The sequence below is a fragment of the Oenanthe melanoleuca genome, chromosome 1A (assembly GCF_029582105.1).
Source record: "Oenanthe melanoleuca isolate GR-GAL-2019-014 chromosome 1A, OMel1.0, whole genome shotgun sequence".
Lineage (NCBI taxonomy): Eukaryota > Metazoa > Chordata > Aves > Passeriformes > Muscicapidae > Oenanthe > Oenanthe melanoleuca.
Window position 1 is genome coordinate 16,050,749 of NC_079334.1, and position 19,967 is coordinate 16,070,715.

Genomic DNA, 19,967 nt, shown 5'->3' on the forward strand with positions numbered 1-19,967 from the left:
ATGGAGGAGACTCATGGTGGAGCATGTGTGTGCCTGAGAGGAGGCAGTGACCCCATGGGAAGCCCACACTGGAGCAGGCTCCAGGCAGGGAACTGCAGACCTGGAGAGAGAGGAGCCCACTCTGAGCAGGTTTGCTGGCTAGGCTTGTGACCCTGTGGGGAGCCCATGCTGGAGCAGGCTGTGCCAGAAGAACTGCACCCTCCACTCATGCTGGAGCAGCTCATGAAGAACAGTAGCACACAGGAGGACACATGCCGGAGCAGCACACGGGAATTGTGTCCCATGGGAGGCACCCTAAGCTGGAGCAGGGGAAGGACTCCTCTGCCTGAGCAGTGGCAGAAACAAACTGCCTGTTCAGCGCAGGCTGAACTGATCATAGCCCCCATTCCCATCTCCCTTCACCACTGGGGAAAGGACACAGTTCCTTTGTTATATTTTCTGTCCCCTGTCCATTTGAAGAGAAGAGTGATAGAGCAGCTTTGTGGGTAGCTGACATTCAGCTAGAGTCAGTCCTCTGTCCATTTAGTTTTCTGTAATTCTCATTTCTGTCTTATCAGCACTATGTCTCAGAATCCAATGCGCTGAGCAGCATTGTGATTTATGTCTTCTTCACTTACTCTTTTTTTTTAAACTTCTAAAATTATCAAAGTTCCTATTGCATGTCACCTCTAAAAGATATCAGCCCAGATTTTATCTGAATTCAAGATTTATGGAATGTAGTGACTCTTTGCTGTGATCGCTCAGCAGAATCAAAAATATTACCGAGAAGATCGCATAAAAAGATGGTTTGAATTAATTTAAATCAATAGCGATTTAATATATTAATGATTTATGCATATATATTTATATATACATATAAAGTGTGTATATATAAAGTATGTATATATGTATAGATATATATACACAGGTTGAAATATTTAGTTTTTAAAAGAGAAGATATTATTTATGGACAGAGATAGAAAGAAGGGAAATCTAATTCTAGTCTGTGTACATTACTGTCAGCTTGACATTTTTTGGTGCACAAGCATGAAGTTCCCATCTTTCCACATACTCCTGCAGGAAGGCTCCTCTCAATCTCTGCTAGAACTCCAGAGACCCTCAGCATCTCCCAACCACCCCTGCCTTGAAGCCAGACTATCAAACACTCCAGTAAAAAGAGTGTCCAAACCTCCCAGCTCAAATACACCAATACTTTCGAAAAATGAGCCAGAAATTACAGAATTATAAGGCATTTACAGAACATTTGTATTTCAGTAGAAAGCTTATGCCCCATGGTTTTCTCTCTTTCAAATACAGTTCTCTAAAGGTGTTCTGTTGCTCTCGGAAGTCTGTCAGAACAAATTCCCTAACAAAAATATTTGAGAGTACTTACCTTGTGGCTTTGGACTTGAAGCTGAATGTGGGGACTTTTTGAGTGGCACACTTCCATTTATTCCCTGAGCTGCTTCATTGCGTACATTCTGCTCCACAAGCCTGGCTGTGGCACTCGCTGCACAAGCTCTAGACAGTATTAAGGGCTTTGGACAGACGCTGCTGCCTGAAAAATACGTACATACAAAAGTAAGAAATGGGATTGAATATAGCATGGAATGACTACAAGAACACATATTAAAATGCTAACAATTCTCTACAGAGAATATTAAAATATTTAAGAATGTCTCATCCTAAAAACACTCTTTGCCTTTCACTGAAATTTGTTATGTTGTTTCAACCTTGAAGAATTGGATATGAAGAATATACTTCCACCCTGACTAGCCTAAGCTCTTCTATAGGAACATGACAATGTGCAACAGACCTTTTTCCTATCTGAATTGTTGCTTGTTCAACAGAACTGTTAAAAACCAGCATTTTTGTTCAGCTATTCTATTTCTGTATTCAAAGTGTATACAAAATGCTATGTATTCAGAACATTTGTTTCATTACTGATGGAAGGATCCAAAAGTCAGCCAAATTAATTGCATCTTTTTTGGTAGGAAAGGACCCTATTATAAGTATATTAAAAATATATATATAAGCAGAGCAGAAAGCCAGATGACTTTTTCTTAGCAGAACAGAATTTATTCTCATTCACAGGATCAATATGTTGTTATTGATAAGAAATGTGGAAGAAAATATTGAGTAAAACATATTCAAACAATGGAAACTCTAATAAAAGCACTTATTAAAATGTGACTAGAGAAGCCAAAACCATGAACTCTAGGGCTTTAAAGCAATTTGTTCTCTAAACACAATCAAAAACCTGAAACAATAATATGAAGGGCTTTGAGATGTCACTTAGCTAAATATTCTTTTACCTCTGAATCAAAAAAAAATTCACAACATTTTTGTGGGAGAAGCAAGGAAAAGGAGGAAGGCTCATTTATCATTTATTGCAGTGTTGTCATAATTATTTCCATTTAAAAAACACTAGTGTAGAGCTTCTGCACCTCTATTTGCTGTTGTTGTTTGCCACCCTTTCCATTTGTTTGCCTTTGCTGGGTCTTTCTTTGCATGTTTCCATGAAAAGCAACTCCAAAAGCCACTCAACCATTTCATAAAGTGGTCTTCCTATATCTTCTGAACAACAGGACTGTAGAGTTTGGACCCTCTGATCTGATCCAACTCCCTCTCCCAACGCAAAATTCACTCACCCCTAGCTACAGCCAAGCCTGCTCTTAGGACAGCAATGGAAAAGGATGCTACAACTATTGTTCTATCCTGCTTAATGATTCTTCAGCATTTTCTGGATTCCAACAATACCTTCAAGTATTTATTCTTTACTTCCTGGAAGCCTGTTTTCCTGTTAAACACTGAGGTAGCCTTACAACCAGGGGCTGCCTCTACTAGCACAGATTTCTGCAGAGGTCCACGGTGAGATCAACAACTCGTGCTACAAAAACCCCAGTTCTCGGGTGACAATGCGTGCACAAAATCCATAGCAGCAGCACAGCATCTTCCCTTCCTCTAGTAGAGTAGGGATCTCTCAGGAACATAAAGGTGGCTGTTTCAGAGTGATGAGGATAATCTAGCAAGGCCCCCAATCTGCAGAAGCATCTCAGATGCCTACAATCTCAGGCAGAGATTCCTTGACTCTGCTTCCTTTCATATCACTCCCATCCACAAAAAGTTGTGTTGTACTACAGCAGTGAGAGCTCTGTCCCACATCATTCCTCAAAGCCTAACAGGGTACTCTAAGTGCTGTATCTGTCTCTCCTGTGGGGGTGGGAGTACTAAAAGCTTTTAAAAAGACGAAGCTGATGGGTACAGGGACTTGTACTAGCAAGTTTTCCTTTCCAAAGAGCTGACAGGCTGGATTTCTCTTTCCTACAGAATCCCATATGAATGCTGCTACAAATGTAGCAGTTTGCACTCTAATTGCCCAATCCTAAATTAAGAAACAAATTTAAGAAGAGTAACTCCTGTGGGATCAGTAGGTTGCACAAATTGGCATTTACACACAATTTATAAATCTATATTCCAATCACTTATAAGTTTGCAATAAGGGTCAAAATGTGAAGCCTTAGACCTTTCTGAAAACTAATTAGCTTGCAGATTTGTCAGCCAATATCAGCTAACATTAGTCAGCTGCAAAATCCACAGCTCCCAGAGTGCAGCTCAGTAAGGGGCATTGCTGTGTCAACTGTACAGGCCAAGGCTAAAAAAATTCATATCAAAAAGTACCTTATTTATTAAAAGGATTTCCTAAGAAAAAAAGGTTCTGCTGCGGTCAGAATAGGAGCTTATTTTGCACACACATCTTTGTCAAGGCATTCACGCCTGTTCAACAGGCGTTATCGCCCACGATCACCTAAAGCCGGGCCAAATGCAGAGCTGCTGCTGAGAACAGAGCTGCTCTGTGGTCGGCCACGGTCCCCCCCTCCTTGTCACCCCTCTGCTCCAGCTTCTGCTTCTGGCTACTCCTTCCCCTGGGCCAGCACCAGCGCTTGTAGCACTGCACCATGAGATGAGCAGCAGAAATATGGCAGATGGAAGCTGGAGTGCATTTTGGATCGGTTTGACCTCTCAGCCTCCCCAGCACTGCTGCTTGCACAAGGGAACAGCTGGAAATATGGCTGGAAGGGGACAGGACAGCTCCTCTCAGCAGCAGCAGCAGCCCTTCCTTAGACCCGTCTGATGAGATCATATCTACACAAGCCCGGTTCCACAAGCAGCTGTTCAGACTTTCATTCTACTTCATAGCTTACACATGTGCACACATAGCCTTAATACAAAATCCAGCAAAACCAGCAACAGCTGAAAACAAATCTTTAATGCAAAAACATTAGATGGCCTTAAGAATCAATGATGTTTTCAGCATCACATGGTCCCCACTAGACTGGCAAATATTACTTGCATTCAGTGGGCAAAAACCACTTCGTAAAGCTCGTCCACTGTAATACAGAACGGTAACACAAGCAACAGAAAAAAGTACTTCTCTAGAACGGGATTTTGCAACTGCTTACAGGAAACAAAAGCTCCAAGAGGTGTTCTGATTCAGGATGTGTTCTGGCTTCAGACCAACAACTCAGCACATGGGGGATGTGGTGAAACAGAACAACTTCAAATTTGCTATTGTTTTACAAGCTATTAAACAAATTCTCCTTCCTCTCTGGGAGCTATATTTGCTCAAGATGGACATGCTGCAGACATTTAACCCATATTTCAAACTAGTGATTTTGGTAATCGTGTCACATCCTCAAGCCAGGTAAAGCTGGAATGGTAAAAGGTAACAAATCTAGCCACAGCATATTTCTATACAAAACTGAGTAGTCAAATTCTCTGGGCAAAAAGCATCCTTTAACACCTGTGGAGTCCTAGTTTCTAGGCAATAAACAATACCACCTTCCAGGTGATGCTGGAATAAAATAGTGGCAGAAACACAAACTCGTGGTGAAAATTATTGTATCTAGAGCATTGTATGCAAGTGTAATAATACATTTTGTTTTAACAGACACCCAAAACATGCAATATTCAGTTCAAATAGTTGCTCCACAATCAGCAGCATGCATTTCAGTAGGGCTGCTCAATTCTCTAGGTTTCTGTAAGCAGGAACATAGTATGCCTTTTCAAAATACAGTTGTTGCCCTGTGAATACAATGTAAAATCCCATTAGATATGCAAAATTGTAGACATACTGCAAAAACCTGCACCTTTTACTGGGCTGGAGTTGAACCTCATCATTATTATTTCTGACCTGATCAAAGAAACACTTGTACACTTCTGCTACTCCTATGAATTATAAAAACTGAGAAATTTTACCTGGAATCAGAAATGCCATACACAACAAAATACTACCAGCCACTTACTGTGTTGACGGTATATGATTAATAACTCCCACTTATAATCAGGAATAATTAAATACATTGAAGAGGAAAGAAAGGATTTAAGAAATGTAAGGGAAAAAGAGGAATAAATAACAACTAGTAGAAAACAAAAATAAACAGTACAAATTTGATAAGTGCTTAATTATTTTGCTTTTCATCTGCAAGGAAATGAGAAGCTAGAATGCTTGCAAACACTTGCATCTGCAAGTATGTTTGAAGCTAGGTGACACATTATCTATTTTTTCAGGGCATTTTAATTAGAAATAACTTGGATCCATGAACATTTAGACAATCAATCAGCTTGAAATGCCACTAAGATTAAAAAACGGCTTATATTAATATTCACAAAGATTATACTAATGTCTTAGTATTTGATTGTCCTCCGTCAGCAGTTCCATAAGCCAATCTCAACACCATTACCATTCCCACTTACAAGCACATAGTGCTTCTCCACTGCTGCAGCACTGTTCAATTTTTACTGCCACTGTCATCCCACTCTTGTTCATACATTCTGAATGAAAGAAAAAAGTGTTTCTGGATGTAAACAAAATCTATGGGGAAAGCGTTAGTCTCTTGTGACAAGAGGCAAAATTAGAGATTCAAAATTACTTCTCTTGAATTATATAGTTCTGCATGCTCTGTGTTAAGTCCCAAGAGCATTGACCCCAGTGGCTGTTCTACTGCTGGATCTTTCCATGTAGCATGAATGCAAAGCTCCACACTTCTGACCCAGCCTTGGACAGAAGTGGGGGCTCAGCAAATAGACCCTGCCAAGGCACTGCCTCAGGCACAGCAACCAAAGCAGATATTCTCCTGACCACTCGGAGGAGTGCTAGGCAACAGTGACACTACCAGAGACTACTCCAACCCATCCACTTACTCACCAAACACTACAGGAGCTGTGGCAAGGACAGAGCAAGAGTGAGCAGCAGCTTCCTGATCACAAGCAAGAAGGCAGAAAGTGACCGAGCCAGACATCCAGTACATGTGGTCAGATTTTGCACAATTGTGTCCAAACCTGCCCTTAAACCTAAGTCTCAAGTAACCTGGCACCTCCACAGGTTTATTGTTTCTGTGAGGGGAATTGACATGCTTCTAAGAGGCTTATACTGCTGAAGCATGCCCAATGTCAATAATAACTGGACTAAGCTCAAATTGTCTGACAATTAGGAGTGTGAAGGAGGAGAGCAGGAAGTCTGAAAATCAACATTTCTCTCATGAAAAAAAAAATCATCTTCCTTCCTCCGAATTCTATTAAAAGCTATTGTTCCAGGTTAATTACACAGTTGTGCTTTGGTACATCCTCACCTCTCCCACTGCAGTGCTGATAGGATTCAGCTGCAGAATAGTGCAGAAACTCCATACTGATATTCTGTTCTGTGCAGATGAGTTATAAAGGCTAAACATCAGGCCAGCCTTTACTGTGATGAGCCACTGCTGAAATACTGTAAATAGCTAATAACCAAACACTGCAAAAAGAGAAAAAAATAGCTTTTGCTGAAATCAGGAGGGCTGTCTCACCAAATAAATTAGTTTTCTTTCTGCAAGAAGGTGCTGGCCAGAAAAATAAATAGCAAATAACAGACAGTTGGTTTAGAATTATCTTTGAAAAATGGAATCTTGGCAAAGTATAGGGGACAGATCAGGTTCCATTAAAGGATTAGTTCAAATATGTATGCTGACAAAACACAAAAATGTAGGGTTTTTTTTCTTGCAGAGCTATTCCTCAGACATAGGCAAAAATATTCTGAGTTCAACAGAAGAAGGTAGACCATTTTCTGGGATTAAAAGAGATGTAAACCATATAAAACTATTATTTCTCACTGCAAACAAACATTAATAGAACTACCAAACCAATATTACCTGCCTTTCATAGCATTTTCTGCATGGAGTAAATAAATCTTCAAATGAGTATGGTAGATATAAAGTATAGATAGCAAAAAATTATATAAATACTGCTCTTTTAGTTCATTGACCCCTGTGAATGCACTCACAGCATGTGATGGTGGAGTTAAACAGGAAACATCATGAATTTCAAACTGTCAGACCAAACACTTGCTACATGATACTTGCCAAGAGCCAGAAAATATTTAACTTCTTGGTAGATATGGTACCTTGCTCAGTAACAGAGAGCAGAGGTTTCCAGACCACAGTATGCACAACAGTGTGTGGACCACTGGCAACTAATAGACAGAGCTGCAATACAGAAGGAAAATGGGAAAAAACTTGGACAAGTTTAACCATGCACAACACCCAAATTATTCTAAAAGAAGAAAAGTCTTTTGAAATAGTTTCATTTTTAATAAACTGAGGTGGGTTATGCAGAGCATCAGTGACAGAACCCAATACCAAATTTTCCCATATCACTTGGTCTAAGATAAAACATTACTGCATTGGTTTGATTTGCAGGTATTGAGAAGATTTGAGCATTCCATGCTGCTTTTCTCATGTTTTGCCAAGCATTACAGTTGTTTTGGTTGGAAGAAATCATGCATCTTTCTGTTAGTAAATTTTCTTTCTAGACTGAAATAGCTTTCTGTAATTTCCACTAAAAAGATGGAGTTGCTATGGATGCCACCATTTCTAAGTAGGATACATATTTAAGGCAACAAATTCAAGATTTAAAAGTCCAAGCTTTAACAGGAAGCACCAAAATAATAACTAAATAAGATTTATCAGTAATCCCCTGATCTCAGTCTCAGCATACAGTGAATACAAAGCAAGGAACTGAATGGTGAATTCCACAGTCACTGCAAATGTCCTGCCAATGCTGGCTACAGGAGGCAGACTCAGTGTGCTTCACTCTGTTGTCCTGTCTGGCTGTGATCTTTGTTCTTTTGGCTCTGACAGTCATTTCCTTGTGGGCAAACCTGCTCATCTGCTGTGAGTCTTATTAAAATGAGTCCACAATTAATGGGATTATCTGTTTGGGTGTGGGACCATCTGTTGGCAAATGGGACATTTGTTTCAATTTTGGATTACCACAATAATATAACACGCACTGCTGATGTTTTTCCAATAAGACAAAAAGCACTGTACAGAACTTCAAATGACTGTAGTTTGAAAGTAGAAGTTTATGACTGAGATCCTCTGCCAAACCACACCATTTCTTCACTAAGGTTTTTATTACTCACCTACACTTGTACACACTGACGATGGCTTTGCTGATGGTAGAATAGTTCATCAGCTATTTAATGAATAATGGAGCTTTCTTAAATACATAGAGTAAAGAAATGTTCAAACCACATCTCCAGAAAGACATGACTGAAGGGAGAGCTCTGAGTGTGAGGAGTTCTGTTTACAGGAATAAAGTACTCCTCTTCCACATACTTAGTTCCTGTATTACAATATGTTCCCTCGAAGCCTTGTATTCGCTTTAGTTTTTGAATACACATTATCAAGTACAAAGTCTAGAGAGAAAACATGCAATAGTATTCTTTTACTTGTAGAGATTGTCATGGCTTGTATTTCATGAAAAAATGTCAAAATCTTTCAGCAGATTTGGACAGTATTTTTTCCTTGCTTCTATTATGAGAACCAGACTTACAAGTGAATACAGTTTCTGACCTTACTGCCATGTACCATGAACTTCATGTAGCTAAGAACCACAGGATCCAAAGCCACAAAACAAGAAATACCAAGAAAGAAAATGGGTACAATGAAAAGCATCAACTCCATCACTCCAGGAATAGGCAGGGCAAATTGACCCGGTAGCCCAAGTCAGCTGCCCTGCTGTTACTGTCTCATTTCTGTACCAGTTAACTTCAGGTAATTCTTCCCTCCTTGTCAGCACTGCTTTTTGCCAGTGCCATAACTCACGATGGGAACTTTCAGCTGGAGAACTGCTTCTCACATGACTGCATTTCACAAAGTTGCAGCAGTGTCCCAACCACATCTGTCAACCTCTTCCCTCATCATGGTAATGGGAGCACTGGTGAGTTATATATCTGGGGAGGCACTTCCTCCTTTCCCTACCCCATGGTCTCTTTACTGCTTCCTTCATGTTTAATGAAGGAAGGGCTTGAGCAAGTATTGTGTGGCTTTCTTGAGTTCCTACTGCATTAATAATCATTTTGATTATGAAGCCTACCACAAGTAAAGATTGACAGGATACACCTCCTCCATGTTTTCCCAAAATCATTTTTTCATTTTAGTTTTCTCCGCAGAGCTGTGTGAAGTGAGCAATGGCCGCTCAACTATTATTTTATGCAACAATGGAAATTTTCAGTAAGTTTTTCATTGCCACCAGCATATTTTGCACAGATGGCAATCATCATTTACTTAGTTCCCCAACCTCCTATTTACTAAACGAGACACCCCTTTTGTAAAAACAGATTTACTGATCACAGAAGAATCACTCATCTGGACAAGGGTTGTTGTACTGAGCCTGGTGTTTCTTCCACTTCATTTGTCAAGTTTTACAACTATTTATTTTCTTCTTTCTTTTATCATGTATCAGACAAACAGTATGACATGGTGTTGGGCAGTCCAATTTAACTTCATATTAAGGAGAGTTCCTACAAACTACAAACTAAAGAAAAAATGCAGCTATCTCATACAAATCACTGGAATTAATTCAGGATGATTCATTAACATATACTTACCAGGCAAGTGCATGGATTACTCAGACAATGACAGAAAGACCTCCCCCTTCTATAATTCATAAGCCATTATAAAATAACAATGTACTTAGAGAAATTCGAGCTAACTACAAATGTCATAATTTTGCCCAGCATTATTCATTGCTTCTGAACTTCTCTAACAAATCACTGACACTTCAATCTTGTTCTCTGCCCAGTTATCTGTGTAGTTATTTCATCTCAACTCAGACCTATTTTGAAAAACATACATATGCTTTGAGACACTAAATCAGCCATTTCTGTAGATAAAAGGACTAAAAGAAAGCATTTTTAGAAACAAGATGCTCAAAAACCCAAACCAAAAAGCCCCAAAGACCCAAGGGGGAAAAAAATAAAGTATCTAATTACAGAAGGTTGAAACTGTAACTGATTTATTATTTCAGAAGATCTGAGCAGAAGTTGTAAATTACAGGCCCATTCATAAAGTAACTTAAAGAAATAAATACATAATATAGTATATCCAAAATGCAGAATAGCCAAAGATCCAGAATGAAGCCATTTACTCAATACAAGTCAGTAAAATTATCACTGATAGACGGAAACTGTTTCCCTGATCCAGCTGCTGAGGCAGGCCATGTGTCCTGCCAGCATCTGACAACACAGAGCTCATCCAGTAGCCAGCTGTCACGGACACAAGTTGTTCCACCCACTCCCCTCCCTTCCCCTGGCTACCCGCTCCCACCACTTTCTGTGCACCAGTGTTGGCACTCATGTAGCCTCAGGATGCAGTCTGGGAAAGCTAAGCCATCAGAAATGTAAGCCCACAAAAAAAAAAAAAAAAAAAAAAAAAAAAAAAAAAAAAAGAGCAGCAAGTTCTATGCATTCATTCACCTTAGATACACTGGAGCTTGGGCAAAGATGCTAATTTATCAATAGGGGAAGGAAGACAAGATTCCCTTTCCAGAAGCAAGTAGGCACTAGGTAATATCGATTTTATTAAATCATATCTCAGTAGGATTGGAGAAAACAGTAGGGACAGAAAAGGGAAAAAAATAATAAAAACAAACATTATCTAAAAATGATTGGCTTGAAATATGCCCTAATTATAGAACAGGCAGTAGGGTATTAACTGCACAATAGCATTACTACCAGGCAGTGCTTCCTGTTACATTAAAGGTTACAAGTAAATGTAAACTCGTGTTCTTTATGATAAAGAGGAAGGTGGGGAGGGAGAGAAAGCCTCCCACCCCTTGGGAGCGGCCCTAGCTGTGCAGATGTGCGGCTGCCCCATGCCCACTGCCTTCCTCTCCCTAGCCCAGCGCTCTCAGGCTCCCCAGGCACTGCAGCCTCCCTGCCAAGTAATTACCAACCATCAACTACAAGACACTGCGAAACAAGCAGCTCCCTGGGAATGCTCACTGCACCAAACCAGAAATATAAAGAACCCAAAGCTGGACACTTCACAAGAATTCAAGTGCTTCCTGCTTTTGACCTGGTTGAAGAAGAAAAAGTGAAGAATAGCCACAAAAAGCCTCGTTTAAGTGCATTTAGAGCCCTCCTGTGAAATCATTCAGGAAGGACCTTCCTTGTCCAGTCTCTTTAAAGCCTACCACAATTATGCCAGCTTTTACATGGCCTCTTTTCCGTAAGGAACAAGAGACCAACCACCATTTCGCATTAATCCATTGGTTAATAATCATCCTTATGTAAGGAAGCCAAATACAAGTTGCCTGGAATCCAAATAGGGAAAAAAATCTCTTAGCCTGCAACAGCCAGAAATGACCACTCTTTGTGCTGTCCACAGAATTCATTCCAGGTTAACAGACTGGCACACAAATGCATTTGCCTCTTGAACATTATACAGATTGAAACAGCTTTACACTTCATGCTCTGAACAGGCTAAGAGATTAAAATTTAGAAGTATTCTATTGTTTAGTTCTCGCTCCTCTCTTTTCTAGACCTCCATTTAAAATCTACTGTTAAAAAAATAGGAAAAACAGCAACTTTATGATGAATTTTGAATGGCATTTCTTAAAACTTATGAAGCTGGAAAATTCAAATATCTCATTTCTATGCAAACTTAAAAATTTATCATACTGTTCCAAAAAGCTTAATATTCTCATGAATATCTATCTTTGAGTGTGCAAATGGATAGGAAATGCTATTTTTAAAAAAAGTAATGTAATGTTAAAGCACATTAAACCCAACTAGACTTCAATAAGAGAAATAACTTTGAAATGGCTGAAGTTTCATCCAACACACTTCAAGGATATGCAACCTTTCACTTTGCAAACGTTTCAAAATGCAAATGTTTGAAGGCTCCAGGACACACCAAAAAAATGCTGTTCCTACCCAAACTGCAGCTACCCCAGAGTGAGACAGCCCACCAAGATGAGAAGTTCCATCCTTTCCATCCCTCCACATCCCTGTAATTCCCACTGCTCACTTCTTACCAGCTCTAGGGCACACTGGGTTTCTCTCCAGGTCAGTGTAACCCACGCAGCTCCTGGGCGAGTGGGCACGGGTTTTACCACCAGAGTTTTGTGCAGTGGGAGGGAGCTGAGCTGGCTCATGGATGAGCCCAGGAGCCCCAGGAAGGGACCTGGCATGCTCCTGGCAGCAACTGCCCACTGGATCACTTGAGCTGCTCGCACAACTCAGTCCAATAGAATGCTGCTGACTCCTATGTAATATTTAGTGTTTTCCTTCAAGCCTCAGCTCTTGGCATCAGAAGAAAAAGCATAGTAATAGTCGCTAAAAAAAGTGGATTGTTTGCATGGTGGGGAAAAAGTTTTCCAAAACAGACAGCAAATAAACTCTATGAAATTACTCGTAAAAATAACATTTGTTTAAGGTTAAGCATGTAATTTCTTTTCTAATACAAGGTTTGGCAATACTCAAATGCCTCTCCACCTCACATGACATAAACCAGCTGTTGCCTCCCCTTCTTTTGGTTTCTATTTTATAGTGATGGGTCATGACTACAGGGGTTTTTTCACAGGCAAGCAAGAGCAATCATAATGCATTAAATATTTTATGGCAATGTAAAGGAAAGATTGTGTTTCCTAACTACCTGTCCTTCTCAAAGTCAAGCATTGTCTGTCAAACTGTAAGAAATACATGGGCACTAAAGTTCCGAACTCTTAACACTAAATAAATGTAATCCTTTGTTTTATATTAATCATAAACCAAGAAGGGCAGAAGGGGAGAGATAAAGGAGAATTACATAAATATTTTTAATTTTCAGTAAAGACTCAACAAATGCACTGGGTTTACAAGCATTTATGTAAAGCAACAGACATTTTCTGTTTATATAGCACCTATCACGTAAAAGACTAACATAAGACTCAGTGCTGCAGCAAATTTTTTTTTTTTTATTTTACAGATAAAACCATAATTGTGGCACTGATGAAAACACTGGAGTCCTTGTTGACTTCTCAGTAATGGTATTAAAGACCATTTGAAAAGCCATTGCTTGAAATCAGTTTTTTCCCTTGTAATGAATACTTCTACTAAGAGAACACAAATCTATGAAGTTTGAGTCTTCAAAACCATCAATGCTTCAGGAAAGGATATTCTACATATTTGTTGTGAGCCTTTAGAGCTTGGAAAACTGCTTTGCTCAGGTACCTGGAGACACTCAAGTGCCCAAACTGCCCATGGTGAATTGCTATATGGATTTATACTTCCTGTAGGTACTGTCCCTCCTTTTGCCCTCTTACCCAGTCCCAGAAGTCAGCACTGGAAGGATTTCTTTGTGATTCAGACTGGAGGCAGCCAGTGCTTCAGCAAGACACTCACTGCTTCTCTGACACTCTTTAGGGTTATCCAGGGATATCTGTCCACTTGATTTAAAACCTACACAGACTGGAATTATTTGCTGTCACTCTCTCTCTGGGCACAGTCTATATCCACAGGTCTCCTACATCTGATAGTATAATTTATGTCACCTTAAAGCACGTACAAGCTTATTTGTGCATCACATAGTTAATCTCAAAAAAAAAAAAAAAAATCAAATATCACAGCTTCACCACTCTATTTGACGTTCAGACTGCCATTGTTACATGTAAGAATTCTGTAGGCCCAGGCCTTTGCAGACTGAAAGTAAACAGAGGGAAAGAGGAAATAGTGGTTATAACACCACATTATCTTCCTGGAAAACCCATAAGGGCTCATGTCACATTTACAGGAAAAGGATATGCATTACATATCCTAGAAAACAGCTCTTAGGAGACGGATCAGAGAAAGTTTCCTACATTCACATGTAAATTCTTCTCAGAATACAACAAAATGGTATTTAAGGAGTGGGAGGAAAGGTGTGATTCCCATCCTTTTCGTAGATTATTATGAGCTAGAGGGGAAAAGGCAGTTTCAAACTGGATTATAAAACAGATAAGGAGCCAATAGAATTTTTTTAAAACAAGAATTCTTTGTAAACCCCTAAAAAAGCAGATGCCCACAAGTACTGAAAACAGGAGAACTGGGTAGAGTTATTTGCATATATCTACTCCATGCTTCTCTAGCAAATCTCAAACTCACTCTGCTAATAACTTCCTTCCCTCTCTTCTTATCCTCAGAGCGCTTTCCAGAAAGGGAGACTGGCATGCTAAGCCCAGACCTTCCACAGATCAGCTTCATCCATCTCTCTGTGAAAAACCTAATTCAGAATATTTGCTGGTTTATATTAAGTGTTAGAGTTGGGTATGCCTTTTGATTGAACTTATCCCAAGCTGAATTTTTTTCAGAACTGAAAAATGGCTCAGAAGTAAAGGAGTACTTTCAATAGTATTTTTAAAAACTCATTTACAAGTATAAAATGGAAAAAATCCAATTCACTGGATGGTGCAATAAAAGCCTTTTTTTTTTTAATTCTGGAAGCCAAGTCTGTACATTAAGTACATAAGCATCAGTTAAATGGGTTATTGCAACATTATACATAAAAATCTGGGTGTAAGTCACACCTATTTCCTAAAACAGGGATATAAATCTTATGCAGGATATAAATCTTAGAGGCAATGCTTTCTCATTGATATGCCCTATAGAAACCTTACAGCTATGAACAGAGCTCAGTGAATCTGGCAAATGAGCCAGGAACTGAAACCACTTATAAACATCAAAAATACTTATTTTACTTTTAAGAAAGTCCCGAGCTGGTGAAAGCAACAGCAAAACAAGCCAAAAGCAGAGGGTTTACTGGTGTGGCAGATGTATCACACAATCAGTTCAGCAGACTTCAAGCTCATTTACTTCGAATGGGAGGGAAAAGGCACCAGAGCATTCCAGCTGTATTGCATCACAAGGCAGCTGATGTTCACCGGTTTGCTCGCCTCACACTAGGAAGTTTAACTCTTGGTGTCTCTGAACACAAACACACCCCGAGTCTTGAAGAGATTAAAGTTTACCAGGAGCATCCCCGTCAGCCTTACCTGGCTCAGAAGACATTGTTTGCAAATGTGATCCAGTACACTGCACGAGGAACTGATTTTGCAATGGTAATAGCCCTACGAGAGGCTCACATTTGTCCCATTTACAAGCCCGACAAGTTGCCAGACAGGACTTCTCCCCAGCCGCTCTGTGTGCGCTGTGAGTTCACATGCGGGGTCTCTCGTCACACCATGCTCCTCCTCTCGGAAGGCAAGCCTGTGCTCAGAGGAGACGCACAAGCAACGCAAAGCAGCCTTTTTAGAGAAAAGAGTGAACTCTGTTCACCAGGAAAGAGGAAAAACAAAGAAATCAGCTTATGTAACACACAAACTGCTGGAGAAAGGAGGAGGAGGGACTACTGTAAGTTGTTTTTCCTAATACTCAGCCACTATGAAAGTTTTGTCACTATTAATTGCGTTGCTGTTTGAGATTAAAGAAGCAGAAAGGTTAAAGGACATGTTAGCACATTTTTCTGTTTGGTTCTTTGTTCTCCCTTTGTATTGCACGGTCCTCATTTCAAGTCATCTTCTGCATTTCCTAATCTCTCTTTAAATTTATGCCTAAAATTAAATACATAGGACACACAGGATACCAGAGCACTGACCAAAAAAATCTACATTAAAGAATTGTTATGAAAACATTAGTTTATTTGGCATAAATAAAATTGATTAGAATAATTAAAAATCAACTTTTAAATGACATAAACTACATATCATGCTCCACAATACAAAGATATTAGAGTGAATCATGAACTGAGGAAACAGTTTCAAAAAGCAAAAGGATTAACTGGAAAGGGAAGTTACCCCGAGTAACTTTCTTTTATTGTTCAGAGTTCCCACACCATGTGATCCCCAGCTGTCACACATTCATCTCAGCAGGAGAAAAAATCCGGGATTTAAATCCAGACCTGCCAATTCTAATAATGTGAATCAGGATATAGCAGCCAGCTGAGGTAATTTTCAACCTCTGCGCTCATCCAAACCAGAGCTCCCTGCAGCCCCTTCCATCTCCAGCCTCTCACAATCCCCACACTCACAACACTGCAGAGCTGCTTGGAGGGGTGAGCTCCAAGGGTTACAGGGAGCACTTGCAAAACAATCCATAAGAATCTGTTTGTCACTGAGGGGACAGCCCTCTGGAACGGGCAGCTAATTGTTTCCTTTCTATTACAGATGTTGTACGGCAGAGGGATATTACCAAAACCAGCAAAAAAACAATTTTCCTCCAGTTATTTCAACAATTTGATGCCTTTTTCATCTTGATGAGCAGATGAAAGCTCCACACATATGGATTTGAAACCTAAATGGAACACATTTTTAGCAACTTGGCCAAGATTTACAAGTTTTCTTTCTGTTTTGAGCATTTATTTTTAAACTGCTGAGCTGGGAAGTTGCATTTCCTCATCCCTGATACTCCTAACATGTAATCCCAGGCTCCTTAATGACACATACAAATATTAGTCACCCAGGTCATTGATGCACCATTAAAATAAAAAAATAGCATTAGCTGAGTTTCATAATCAGACCAAGAGAACCCCAATGCATAAGTTATATTTGTATTCTGAAAGTTCACCTCCAGGAGTTCAAAGCTTGCCCTTGTTGCTTGGGTTTGCACCTGAAGTGCTTTTATAGCAGAACACCTTATTGCTCCAGGAAAGCCTTTGTTGAGAAAATACATTTTCTGCTCAGTTTCCCACATTTGGAACAAACCACTTTCCCCAGGAGTCTGGTTTGTCCATCTGCCAGTGAGTGAGGGCTTTGCCAGCCTTTCTTCAGCTAGATCTACTCTTCCCAACACACGGAAAACCACTGATAATGCCTGTCATACAAGTACATGCCTGATTTTAAATTCTGATTGGATCAGCAAGATAAGTTTCAATATTGACACAAACAATATAGTAGGTTAAAAAACTGTAAAGAAAATGACTGCAATAGAATTTAAGAAGCAATTGTTCAATAAGAGGAGAGAGGAGAGGGGAGAGAAGAGGTCACACAAGGAAAAGTAGGGGCCAGACAGGAGAGTCATTGCAGCTCTGCTACCACTCAGAAAGAAGAAATTTTACACACATGAAGGAAACCTATTTGAAACACATATATAACTCTTCCTTTAAAAAATACTATATTAATTGTTCCATATCTATTTGATTAGCTAGCAGATAAGGGGATTTGGAAGAGATTAAACTGCTAGAAGGAGAATATCTCATTAACCTATTACCCTGGTTTCACAAGTGTTCTACACCCAACTTTGCTTTCTCTAAAAGCAGAAACATGCAAATTGCACAGTACAAGTATTAGCTGAAAACTCATCAACAAGAGGTGCAGCTATGCCTTCCCTGTCACCAAAACATGTCTATGAACTTTAAAGAAAAGTTAATAAAAAAATAAGGTTAGTTTTATTAATTTTTCTAAAAGGGAGATGAAGAGGCACAGAGAACTACTAGTTAAATAAAACACATTCTCATTAATGTGTCATAAAAATCATACTACCAAGAAAAGAAGTTGCCATCATTTAGTATAACCAGGATAATTGCACAGACTAAACACAGTAAGCTTTTAGTCCTTGCACAGCCGACTAAATAGATTGCACTTACTTTTTTTTCCACCTGCAAGACTAAGCAATACCAGGTTTCTGTCAGTACTTTCCCCATTTTGCAGACAAGGGGACTCAAACTGTGTACGTAACTCATTTGGATATTCTTAATGTGATGAAGTTGAGAAGAAAGTCACATGAGTATGGTTAGGAAACCTGGAAAGCTGAACTAAGTATAAAAGAGCTACATGAGCAGTGTGTCACTGTGACACACAGCCCCCAAAACCAAACTGGTTCATGTGACAGTGAATCACAGTCCAGCACCCAATGTCTTCTGCTTCTTTCCTCCTTCCTGCAGACTCACTTCAGGCACAAAGTGTTCAAAAAGGTTTGCTGCAGATCATGCATCAAAACATGATGCATAGTTAGCATAAGGCAGTGATGGAGAGGGATTTTTGTCCCAGCCAAAGGATCAGTAACCCACCTGACACAGAATTCAAAAGAACTTCTGAATTTCAATATGGAAATACCTCCCGACTTTCTTTTTCCATGCGAGAGACCCATAGACATCTCAGTGAGTCCAAGAAAGGAAGGCCCCTTTCACAGGGCTCCCATAAAGCAGTTGGGGTTGACTCACACTGATGTCCCCTTTCTCTTCTCCATTACACCCCAGTACTTCAAAATCACAGGATTCGGGGCATGGGCAGAAATAAAAACATGCTTTTTCCTCATTGCCAAAGAGTTCCTGAGGTGCTGTTAAAAGCCCCTCTCATGAGCTGGGCAGTCTGCAGAGGTGTTTGACTTGGCTCCCAGCTATTCTTGGGGAAATGGGATCAGCTAGAGGACACCACACAGCCATGGTGACCCTCACGTCCGTCAGACCTTCCAAATGCTGTCTTTTCACGGCTCATAATCCATAACAAGTGGTTTTGTGCAGAAGAATTGATAGCTTAAACAAAATATATTTTAAAAACCCCAAAACACACTTATTTTAAGCTGTTGTCTCGTTAAAGTGCATCCTCCAAGCTTTGCCCCAGTGGCTTGTAACGAAGGAAGGAACAGCTATATCATAACTCAAGATTTGCAGGCATATATTGAATAAAAGAATGGGGGAAAATTTTTTATTGAGGAAGTGACCTAGAGAAATCATTGATCACCAGGAGAAGGAGGGGGGAAAGTCCACACAGGAGTGGGCTGGGCAAGGAGGATGTTAAGAATGGGTATTCCTGCAAAAGCAAAAGCAATAACATCTTTAAAAAGATGGGCAGCTAATCCTCAACAAGGTCAGAAACACTAAGGGACACAGGATTTGCAGCCCAACAAAAACATATTTGTTGAAAGGATATTTCCCCCTCCAAACCCTGAAAATCAGGAACATCTAGCACTCTCCTCCCTAGGCCTCTTGGTTCACATGCAAGGAGATTGTGACTTCATCACTTTGCAAGAAAAGCAATCTCATGGTAAATGTGATGAACAATTACCATGCCATAATTAGAAAGTAAATAGCAGTATTTTTCCATCTTTTTTTTTTCCTTCCAGCTCAGCTGTATTATATGTCCCAAAGGGAAAGCCTGTGGTTGTGTTCAAAGAATACACAATAGAAGTTCTTAGAGGAAAAGAACTTTTTGTCCTATGTTTGCACAGCATTTGTCACTGTAGCATCTTGGTGTCTGCAATTTAGTCCGAGTGAGAGTAATACAAGCAACTACAAAACTCTTCAAACAAATAATCAAATGGTTACAATTCAATGAAATCTGAGAACTATATCAAAGATCATTGAGTGCTATCTATTATATTAGAGTTTATGAAAGACCATGTGTCCTAGTTTGGACAAACTTAGGGGAAAAAAACCCCCAGAAGAGCTCCCCAGGGAATAAACCCCCAATTCTTTATCCCACTAGACTTAAGAAAAAAATACTTCACTCAGGGGGAAAAGTGGAAAAAACCTATTTATTAACACATACAAGGGAAACACTTCCCAGCACAGATCCAGATGCAAAAAAAAAAAAATTTCACCGAGGGAGAAAAAAGAGACATGGACGATTCGATCTTCACCAGAAGGACGAGATGCTTCTCTGGCCGGTGTCCAGAGGCAGGCCACAGGGTTCCTCCGGAGCGAGCTGGTGCTCAT

The 19,967-nt window shown here is 39.8% G+C and overlaps 1 protein-coding gene across 4 annotated transcripts in view; it reads right to left on the reverse strand.

Moving 5' to 3' along the window:
* FGD4 (FYVE, RhoGEF and PH domain containing 4) overlaps positions 1-19,967 on the reverse strand; it is a 161,909-nt gene that overhangs the window by 89,915 nt on the left and 52,027 nt on the right. For 3 of the 4 annotated variants that reach the window (XM_056482588.1, XM_056482589.1, XM_056482591.1), the window contains exon 2: positions 1,373-1,537. In XM_056482588.1, coding sequence (XP_056338563.1) covers positions 1,373-1,537 — 165 coding nt within the window. Of the gene's footprint in view, positions 1-1,372; positions 1,538-15,309; positions 15,585-19,967 lie in introns of all 4 variants that reach the window. The other variant, XM_056482590.1, reaches the window with a different exon arrangement.